The 10,280-nt window shown below is 58.2% G+C and overlaps 2 protein-coding genes across 2 annotated transcripts in view; both read left to right on the top strand.

Moving 5' to 3' along the window:
• Window positions 1-910, top strand: part of ENH_00051480 (hypothetical protein, conserved) — a gene marked incomplete at both ends in the record, with an annotated part of 1,719 nt that extends 809 nt beyond the window's left edge. The window contains one exon of the mRNA XM_013583662.1: window positions 393-910. Within this exon, the coding sequence (XP_013439116.1) occupies window positions 393-910 (518 nt within the window). The remainder of the gene's footprint in view (window positions 1-392) is intronic.
• A 1,816-nt stretch (window positions 911-2,726) lies between these two features.
• ENH_00051470 (hypothetical protein) lies at window positions 2,727-9,643 on the top strand (the record flags this gene model as incomplete). The annotated part of the gene is made up of 10 exons (XM_013583661.1): window positions 2,727-3,628; window positions 4,168-5,879; window positions 5,993-6,258; window positions 6,557-6,656; window positions 7,270-7,454; window positions 7,779-7,844; window positions 8,159-8,236; window positions 8,336-8,401; window positions 8,640-8,728; window positions 8,830-9,643. 10 exons carry the CDS (start codon window positions 2,727-2,729, stop codon window positions 9,641-9,643), a joined length of 4,278 nt encoding a protein of 1,425 aa, XP_013439115.1.
• Window positions 9,644-10,280: the final 637 nt, after the last annotated feature.

The following is a 10,280-nucleotide window of genomic DNA, read 5'->3' as shown; positions in this document are numbered from 1 at the left end:
CTTCTTTATGTCGGAGGGGGTTCAATTAATTTGGCATTTCTCAAGGCCATAGGGCCCCCGGGGGGCCCCCCGGGGGGCCCCCCGGGGGCCCCCGGGGGCCCCCCGGGGGGCCCCCCACGGTCCCCCTGGGGTGGGGGGCCCCAGGGGGGCCCCCTGAGGCAGCAGCTAAGCCGGGGGCCCCCAGGGGGCCCCTCAGGCGCCCCTGCAGCAGCTGCTGCTGGGGCCCCCGGGGGGGCCCCCCGGGGGGCCCCCCTGGGGGCCCCCCGGGGGCCCCCCTGGGACTCGCGGGTGGACCTAAGTGGGTCCTGGGGCCGCCAAATGAGCCAACTGCATGCATTCATAATTCAGGCCGCGAGGGGCAGTCCCTCAAACACTGCAGCGCTGCTTTGCAGGGGCCCCCTGGGGGGCCCCCCGGGAGGCGGCCCGCAGAGGGACAGCCCCTGGCTCGACCTTCAGGGGCCCCCCGGGGGCCCCCCCAGAGAGGCCCCTAATGCGGGGGTTCTCTCTGGGGGCCCCCCCGGGGGCCCCCGAAGGCCCCCTGGGGGCCCCCCCGCTGCTGTGGAGTACCCCTTTTGAGGCGCTGGAGGGGATGGTGCCGAGCTGGAAAGAAAGGAAAGAGTTGGGAATAAAAGAAAATGATGGATTTGTTTGTTTGGACTTTTTGAGAAAAGAAATGAGGCCCCAAAGTGCTTTAAACTTGGCCATGGGGTACTCCGTGGGGCCCCAGGGGTGGAGGTACAGCGACAGCAACTTCTACCAAACCAGTGAGCAGCAGCAGCAGCAGCAGCAGCAGCAGCAGCAGCAGCAGCGCAGCAGCAGCAGCAGCAGCAGCAGCAGCAGCAGGGTTTGCTGTGCTTTTGTTTTTCTGCAGTTTTCATCATCGCCAGGAATCTCCTTAGACTCGTCTTAGCTTACAATCAAAGAGTTGACACTTGGTCCAGCAGCAGCAGCAGCAGCAGCAGCAGCAGCAGCAGCAGCAGCACAAGTGACAGGTCCACAAGAAGCACTAGCAGCAGCAGCAGCAGCTGTTGCTGCTGCTGCTGCTGCTGCTGCAGCAGCGATCGAGCAGCAGCAGATCTGCTGCCGGTAATAGAATTTGCCAAAGTGGAAGATGATGTTTTCTATAAAGCCCTTCTGCAGCTAATAAGGTCTTAGGGGGCCCCCATAGGGGGCCCCCAAGGGGGGCCCCCATAGGGGGCCCCCAAGGGGGGCCCCCTAAGACCTTATTTTAGGCACTTGTTAAGCTTTAGCAAACCCAACTTAGACTTCAATTGGGGGACCCCAGGGGGCCCCCAGAGTTATTCTGTGGGGCCCCTTGGGTCCTCAGGGGGCCCCGGGGGCCCCCAAAACCCTGTGGGGGCCCCCTAGCACTTATGGGGGCCCCTGGGGCCTTGCTGGAGTCCAGGAAGCCCCAGGGGGCCCTAGGGGGGCCCCCAAGGGGCCCCCATAATAGATCCTAGGGAGCCCCCTGTATAGTATACTGGGGCCCCCCTAGGGGCCCCCCGGGTCCACTTGGAGGCCCCTAGAGCCCGTGGGGGCCCCCCAGGGGCCCCGCTGATAGTATCTGGGGCCCTCGGGGCCCCAAAGGGGCCCCAAAGGGGCCCTTAAGGGGCCCCAAGGGGCCCCTTTATATAGAGTATATGAGACCCTGGGGCCCCCGACGGGCCCTTGGGGGCCCCCGGGGCCCCTAGGGGGGCCCTTGAAGGGCCCCCAGGGGCCCCCTGGAAGTACCTGGGGCCCCTGGGACCCGAGGGGGGCCCCTGAGGGGGCCCCCGGGGGCCCCCACTGCACCTGAAGGTGTTTTGTGCAATGGATCTGGTTTTTGAGAGGATTTTGGTTCAAATTGTCCGCTGATTGTCAAGGAGTTTGAAAAGAAGATAAATATATCTTTTAGAAACATAAAAAGACAGAAAAAGTCACAAAAAGGACTTCTTTTGGAGCTGGAGTGCTACAGAAAAGCTGAGGAGTTTGGCTGTGCAGCTGTTAGCCGCGTGAAAATCACAAATTTGGCGATTAATTGGCGTTTTTTTGAATTAAATGAATTATTTAATTCATTTAATTGTAATTGGATTCAATAATTGATCAATTGAGCGCTTAAATGGTCAAATATCGGACTTGCAGGCGGGAGAAACGCAGAAAAATGCAGAAAGACGGGGTGGCCGTGTCTAGGGTCAATTTGCGTGGAATTAATCGATTAAATTGCATTTTTTTGTCTTAAATTAATTATTAATTAATTATTTAACAATTATTTGTTATTTATTTCCTTTTTTCGCTTTTTTTGCGGCTTTTTGCGTGCAAATTTGCTGCTTTTGAGGTGGGTGGGTTGGTACTCACCCGGGGGCCAGCAACACCCCCTGGGGGTGCTGCTCCGTTTTCGGTCTTTTTATCTTTTTTAAATAATTAATTTAAATTAATTTAAATAAATAAATTAAATTAATTCATTTTTGAAGGGCTGGGGGCTCTGCAGCGCGCAGGGGCCGCTGCCGCCACCCCAGACACACCCGTCGAGGGTTTAGGGTTTAGGGTTTAGGGTTTAGGGTTTAGGGTTTAGGGTTTAGGGCTGCGCGTCGCCGACTGAGCACTTCTTTCAATTTTATTTTCTTTTTTAATTTAAACTTCTCCAGCTCCTAAGCCCTAACCCTAAGCCGGCCTGCCGCCTGCGGCGCTACCCAAACCCTAGGGTTTAGGGTTTAGGGTTTAGGGTTTAGGGTTTGGGGCTCGCTAGAATGCTACCCAAGCCCAAACGCAAAGACAAGCACAAAGAGAGGCGTGCTGCAGCAGCAGCAGCAGCAGCAGCAGCAGATTCCACCTCTTCTTTGCCCCCAACTGAGTACTTCGGGGGGGCCCCCAGGGGCCCCCCGGGGGGGCCCCCCGAAGACAGCAGCAGAGGGGGGCCCCCCGATGAGGGGGCCCCCCGCAGCAGCCGCAGGCGCAGCAGAAGATTAAAAGATCGGAGTCCCCCGGACTATTCTGCTGACGAAATGCTGACTCTGCTTGAGCAGCAGCAGCAGCAGCAGCAGCAGCAGCAGCAGCAGCAGCAGCAGCAGCAGCAGCAGCAGCGGCAGAAGAAGAGAGGGGCCCCCAGGGGCCCCTCCTCCTCCAAACCCTCCGCCAGGCGCGCCCGCAGAGAAGACAGCAGAGGGGGGCCCCCCTTGGGGGCCCCCTTGGGGGGCCCCTTGGGGGGCCCCTTGGGGGCCCCCTTGGGGGGCCCCTTGGGGGCCCCCCTAGAAGGGTCTTGGGGGCCCCTGTCTCTCAGCAGCAGCAGCAGAAAGGAGGGGGGGCCCCCCGGGGGGCCCCCAGGGGGGCCCCCCTTGGGGGCCCCCCTCCTGGGGGCCCCCCCTGAAGGCAGCTCAGTGAGTTCTTCTTCTTCTTCGCTTCGGGGGCTGGGGCTGGGGCCCCACCCTCCAGCAGCAGCAGCAGCAGCAGCAGCAGCAACAGCAGCAGCAGCAGCAGCAGCAGCAGAAGATACCTGTGTCTTGGTGCCCCTCAATCAGGCCAGGGCCCTGCTGGCCTCCGCATCTCCTGCTGCAGTGCAGCTAGCAGCAGCAGCAGCAGCAGCAGCAGCAGCAGCAGCAAACCCTTACAAGAGCAGCAGCCCTCAAGACAGCTTCTCGGGGGCCCCCCGAGGGTACTGGGGGCCCCCCTTTTCAGCCGAAGTCTTTGACTCAAACTCATAACTCAACTCATCCTTTTAGGTATTTACTTTTATTTTGTTTTTATTTTATTTTTAATCTTTTTTTTTAATTTTCTTTTTTTGTTTTTATTTTTTTTATTTCTTTTTGTTTCTTTTTGTCTCATTCTTTTTATTTCCTTTTTCTTTTATTTTCTTTCACTTTTGTCTCCTCATTTATATATTTATTTATTTATTTATTTATTTCTTATTTATTTATTTTTATTTATTTATTTATTTATTTATTTTTATTTAAAGGTTTTATCTTTTCATTTTTAAATTATTTTCTCTTCAATTACCCTCTTTTAATTTATCTCCTTTTACTTTTGCAGCTTTCCATTTCCTTATTTCTTCATGTTCCATTTTATTTATTTCATTTTTATTTTACTTATTTTATATTACTTATTTTATTTATTTAATTTAATGTAATTTAATTTAATTTAATTTAATTTTATTTTATTTTATTTAATTTTATTTTTAATTTTACTCTTTCTTAGGCACCCCTCTCTTTCCACTTCTTCATATCCCGCAAGTCGATTACCCTCTTTAGCTGCGGGGGGCCCCCTGGGGGCCCCCCTGGGGGGCCCCCCCGGGGGCCCCCTGGGGGCCCCCCTTGGGGGCCCCGTGGGGGGCCCCCAGGGGGGCCCCCCAGGGGGGCCCCTGCTGTCTGGGTCTGGGCACAGTTTTGGGGCCCCCGGGGACCCCCGCCGCTATTTGCTGCAGCCCCAAGAAGAGGCCCTTTGGGGGGCCCCCCTAGCAGCAGGGGGGCCCCCTGCTGCTGCTGGGGGCCCCCTTAGCAGCAGCGGGGGCCCCCTGGGACTGCGGGGGCCCCTCCAGAGAAGCAGCAGCGAAAGAACTGTACCCTCTTTGTCCCCTTTGACAGAATTAAGAAGAAGACCCTCTTTAAGAGATGTTAGGGGGGGCCCCCAGGGGGGCCCCCAGGGGGGCCCCCAGGGGGGCCCCCAGGGGGGCCCCCAGGGGGGCCCCCAGGGGGGCCCCTCTCTGCAGGGCCCAGTCTGTACCCCCCAGAGAAACGCGCAGCAGCAGCTGCAGCAGCAGCAGATGCTGCAGCAGCAGCAGATGCAGCAGCAGCAGCTGCAGCAGCTGCAGCAGCTGCACCGCCAGCCCCACAGAATAGAAGCCAGAGGGGCCACAGTCCGAAGACCCATGGGGGCCCCCATGGGGGCCCCCCTGGGGGCCCCCATGGGGCCCCCTCAACCAGTACCCTGGGGGCCCCCCGCGGCCTTGCCGGGGGCCCCCCGCATCCCTCGTGGCTTTGCACAAGACAGGACTCCCAGCGCAGCAGCAGCAGCAACAGTAGCAACAGCAGCAGCAGCAGCAACAGCAGCAGCAGCAGCAGCGGGAGGCAAAGGACTCCCAGGCTTGTGCCCCCCGGAGGGGCCCCCTGGGGGGCCCCCCATGGGGGCCCCCGGGGGGCCCCCCATGGGGGCCCCCGGGGGGCCCCCGTCACTAAACTTGTGCAGGCAATGGCGAGAAGGGGACAGACAATCCTTAAGGGCCCCCACTCATGAGTTGGGGGCCCTAAGGGCCCCCCCGGACACTCCTGCTGCTGCTGCTGTGCTGCACCTGGAGGGGCCCCCCGCAGCAGCAGCAGCAGCAGAAGCAGCACAGGGGCCCCCGCAGCAGCAGCGGGGGCCCCCAGCCTCAGGGGCCCCCGGGGCCCCCGCTGCTGCTGCCCCTGCGGGGGGCCCCCCTCAAGGCCTCCCTAGGGGCCCCCTTCCTGCATTAGAGGGTCTTGCTGCAGCGCTGCTGCCTGCAGCAGCAGCAGAGGGGGCCCCCTCTGGCAAAGACAGCAGCGGGGGCCCCGGGGGGCCCCCCAGGGGCCCCCTGACAGTGTCAAGGGTGTACTTAAACGCTCTGTACCCTATGGGGGGCCCCCTGGAGGGTACTGAAGGGCTGGGGGGCCCCCTGCAGCAGGGGCCCCGCCGGGCCCTTGCTGCTGCTGCTGCTGCAGCAGCAAAGGAAACACTAGGGGCCCTAGAAGCAGCAAGGGGGCCCCCCGTGCTGCGCCTGCCCTGGACAGACAAGGGGCCTCCAGAAGCCCCGGGGGGCCCCCCTGAACCCTCTGGGGGCCCCCCAGGGGGCCCCCCTGGGGGCCCCCCAGGGGGCCCCCCAGGGGGCCCCCCAGAGGGTACAAATTCGGGACCCACTTTAGTACCTGTTCGTACCCTGCAAGACCTGCGTCAAAGTGGGTTTTTGTCTTTTTAAATTTCGTTTAATTTAATTTATTTTAATTTGCTGCTGCTCCTTTAAAAGAAAAAGAAATAAAGTCTTAAAAGTCTTTTTGTTTTGCTGCTGCAGCTGCTGCTGCTCTCGTGGGGGGCCCCCCGCTGCTGCAGTCCCCTGTGGAGATTCATGCTGCTGCTGCTGCTTTAGCTGCTGTGCGTCTCGAGCCTGCAGCACGTGCTGCTGCTGCAGCAGGCGCAGCAGCAGCAGCAGCAGCAGCAGCTCTCAGGAGGGACGCAGCAGCAGCAGCAGCAGCAGCGACGCAGGCGGTCGAAGACCCTGCTGCTGCTGCTGCTGCTGCTGGAGGTGCCATTACAGCAGCAGCAAACTTCCTCCAGCAGGTGAGGGGCCCCCTCTGTCCTTGTTCTTCCTAGCCCAGCAGCAGCAGCAGCAGCAGCAGCAGCAGCAGCAGCAGCAGCATTAGCCACTGCTCTGCTTAAGCTAATTAATTTGCCTGCCTTTCGCCCTTCTAGGGGGCTCCCCCTGCTGCTGCTGTGGAGCTGCTGCTGTTTAGCTGCTGCTTCTGAGCTGCTGCTGCTGAGCTGCTGCTGCTGAGCTGCTGCTGCAGCTGAGCTGCTGCTGCTGCTGCTGCTGCTGCTGAGCTGCTGCTGCTGCTGTGGGGCGTTTGTCTTGCTGCAGGCCTTAGCAGCAACACTGGACGCATGGAGACTTTCTCTTTGGGAGCAAAAAGAAAAAAAAGAAATTTCAAACAAAAAGGCAGAGGCCCTGGAGACTCTCGGTAGGCGCAGCAGCAGCAGCAGCAGCAGCAGCAGCAGCGGCAGCAGCAACAGCAGCAACAGCAGCAGCAGAAGCAGCAACAGCAGCAACAGCAGCAGCAGAAGCAGCAGCAACAGCGGCAGCCGCTTGCTGCTGTCGAGAGACGGTCGCTGTCGTGCCTAAGCCCCTGCTGCTGCTGCTGCTGCTGCTGCTGCTGGCCCTGCGGTGTCTGTACAGCTGAAGTTGCTGCTGCAGTTGCTGCGCAGCAGCTGCAGCAGCAAAGCCACAGCCTCCGTTTGGCTGTTGAGAAAAGCATAGAGAGACAAAGAGACAAACTCAAGAGAGAGAGAGACAGAGTGCAGCAGCAGCAAACTGCTGCTGCTGCAGCGCAGCAGGTTCTCGCCGTGCGTCCTGCTGCTGCTGCTGCTGCTGCTGCTGCTGCTGCTGCTGCTGCTTTCGTGTCCTTATGGCTCTTCCCTTTTCCCTCGGGGGCCTCGTCACTTCTTGGGTTCTTCTTGCTTCTAGTTTGTTGCTTCTTCTGCTGCCTCTGGACCCTAGGGTTTAGGGTTTAGGGTTTGGGGTTTAGGGTTTAGGGTTTAGGGTTTGGGGTTTAGGGTTTCCGTTTTTCCCTTCAGAGACGCGCAGAGCAGTGGAAGAGGCACTGGCTGTCGTTACACAGCGCCACAAGCAAGTAAGTGAGCAGCAGCAGCAGCAGCAGCAGCAGCAGCAGCAACAGCAGCAGCAGCAACAGCGGCAGCAGCAACAGCAGCAACAGCAGCTGCTGTTGCTGCAGAAGACTGGCTTGTCCTCTGCCCACTGTGTTGTTGACAAGAAAGGGTGCAGCAAAAGCCAACAGCTTTGCTGCTGCTGCTGCTGCTGCTGCTGCTGCTGCTGCTGCTGCAGGCAGCTGCGGGATTTAACAACAGCAGCAAAACTGCTGCAGGCGTTCTCTGCTGAGGCCCCGCCGCCCCAAGGGCCCCGCGCTCATATCGAGGGTGGGTTTAATGTCTAGGGTTTAGGGTTTAGGGTTTAGGGTTTAGGGTTTAGGGTTTAGGGTTTAGTCCCTGTTATCCCGGTGGGGCCAAGGTAGACGGGGGCCGAGGGTGAAGGGTTAAGGGTTTAGGGTTTAGGGTTTAGGGTTTAGGGTTTGTGGTGTGTTGACGAAGAAATAGACTGGAACCGGCCGCCGAGAACGCTGCAGCAGCTACAGGTAACTTGCAGCAGCAGCAGCAAAAGCAGCCGCAGCAGCAGCAGCAAATGTAGCAGCGGCAGCAGCAGCAGCAGCAGCAACAGCAGCAACAGCAGCAACAGCAGCAACAGCAGCATTTGGGCAGCTGGCTGCTTATTAGTTTATCTGAGGCCCGAGGTTTGCTGGGTTGTATGTACTGCGCGCATTGCTGCTGCTGTTGCTGCTGCTGTTGCTGCTGCTGTTGCTGCTGCTGTTGCTGCTGCTGCTGCTGCTGTTGCTGCTGCTGCTGCTGCTGCTGCTGCTGCTGCCAGGATGACTGTTTTGCTGCTGCAAAGGAGACAGGCGTTTTAAGCGAAGCCAAAGAAGCAGCTCTTATCGCCAACAGGAAGCAACTCAGGAAGTTGGAGGCTCAGGTAGGGTTTAGGGTTTAGGGTTTAGGGTTTAGGGTTTAAGCTTCAGGGTTTAGGGTTTAGGGTTTAGGGTTATGGTTGAGGGGTTAGGGTTTTCTTCAGATGGTGATGCAAGCGCACAATGCAAGGAAGCTGCTGAGGGCCCTTGGAGAAAAGCGGCAGTTGCTGGTAGGCCTAAGGGTTTAGGGTTTAGGGTTTAGGGTTTAGGGTTTAGGGTTTAGGATTCAGGCTTTCGTTTGCCCTCCAGTTTGAAGATACCTTCTTATCACGTTATGAGCTTTGAGGGTTTAGATCTCAACTTGCTGCTGCTTCTTCTTGCTTTCTTTCCTTCTGCTGACGACTTACAGATTAAGGGTTTAGGGTTTAGGGTTTAGGGTTTAGGGTTTAGGGTTTGGGGTGTTTGCAGCTGAGGTTCGCTGCGCTATTCCACCGGCGCGCAATGCCGGAGAGCGACGAAAGGGCAATCTTCAGCCGGCTGCAGAAGGTGGGTTTAGGGTTTAGGGTTTAGGGTTTAGGGTTTAGGGTTTAGGGTTCAAGACAAGGGTTTAGGGTTTAGGGTTTAGGGTTTAGGGTTTAGCGTATCGACTTGCCCGCAGGCTCAGCTCATCACTGACTCCACGGGCCTCGAAGACCTCGAGAACAAACCCAACTCCCTCAACAGCAATTCTGCAGGGGGCCCCCCGCCGCAGCTCGTGGGGCCCCTGTCTGTCGGAGTGTTCCCTCTTCACTGCTTCTTACCCTCACCCCCGAGGGTCTGAAGCTTTTCGTTTTTCTTTGAGTTCTCTTTTGGCAGATTCTGCTGCCAATTCAACCCCAGATGACCCGGAAGAACAACAAATAAATACCCAAGGGGGCCCCCAGGGGGCCCCCCAGGGGGCCCCCCAGGGGGCCCCCCAGGGGGCCCCCCAGGGGGCCCCCCAGGGGGCCCCCCTGGGGGCCCCCCAGGGGGGCCCCCAGGAGGCTCCCCTGGAGCTGGCTAGGGGGCCCCACCCAGAGGGAGGGGACCCCGGGGGCCCCCAGGACCCAGTTGGGGGCCCCCCCGAGCAGCATGGGGGCCCCCAAGTGGGTCCTGGGGGCCCCCTGAGGGGGCCCCCAGGGTACGGGGGGGCCCCCCGGGGGGGTACTCCTGAAAAGGGTAAGGGGGCGGGCGGGGGGCTGCAGGATCTGGAGCTTCGTTTAGAGGGACTGTCTCTGAGTAGAAGAGCAGCAGCAGCAGCAACAACTGCAGCAGCAGCAGCAGCAGCAGCAGCAGCAGCAGCGCCGGCAGCACCGCCACCAGCAGCAGCAGCAGCAGCAGCAGCAGCAGCAGCAGCAGCAACGCCTGTGAGGGCTCAGGTGTCTAGACACCCCGAGGGCTTTGCTGCTACTTTTTCGCTGCGGTCTTTTGTGGGGTCTCGGCGCATGCGTTGAGGTGTACGTACACCTCAGCCAGCAGCAACTGCAGCAGAAGACAACTGCCAATTAAGCTTTATTTATTTTTGTTTCCATTTTGTTTTTATTTATATTTATATTTTTAATTTTATTTTCTCTTTTTGAGAATTAATTTAAAAAAAAGAAGAGAGCAGCAACAAATTCATTTAGGCAATTAGAGGACACGTGGGCTGGCGCAGCATCCTGCTGCTGCTGCTGCTGCTGCTGCTGCTGCTGCTGCAGTGCAGCAGCAGCAATCTCCAATGAAAAAGTTCGTCTGAATGCTGCGCGCCCCCACCTAGCCTCCAAACCCTAAACCCTAAACCCTAAACCCCACCTGGGTCTCCTCCTTTCTAGCTCTTTAGAATAAATTTCCAAAAGGACTGTACATGGCTAGCTGTGTAGCTAGCTGCGTTGCAAGCTGTGTAGCTAGCTGCGTAACTAGCTGTGCAGCTAGCTGTGCAGCTGGCTGTGTAGCTAGCTGTGCAGCTAGCTGTGTAGCTAGCTGTGTAGCTAGCTGTGCAGCTAGCTGTGCAGCTGGCTGTGTAGCAAGCTGTGCAGCTAGCTGTGTAGCTAGCTGTGTAGCTAGCTGTGCATCTAGCTGTGTAGCCAGCTGTGCAGCTAGCTGTGCAGCTAG

Source organism: Eimeria necatrix, genomic scaffold (genome assembly GCF_000499385.1).
Source record: "Eimeria necatrix Houghton genomic scaffold, Enh_scaff406, whole genome shotgun sequence".
Classification (NCBI taxonomy): domain Eukaryota; phylum Apicomplexa; class Conoidasida; order Eucoccidiorida; family Eimeriidae; genus Eimeria; species Eimeria necatrix.
Note: the sequence above shows the minus strand (reverse complement) of the source record. Positions and strands in the feature narration are given on the sequence as shown.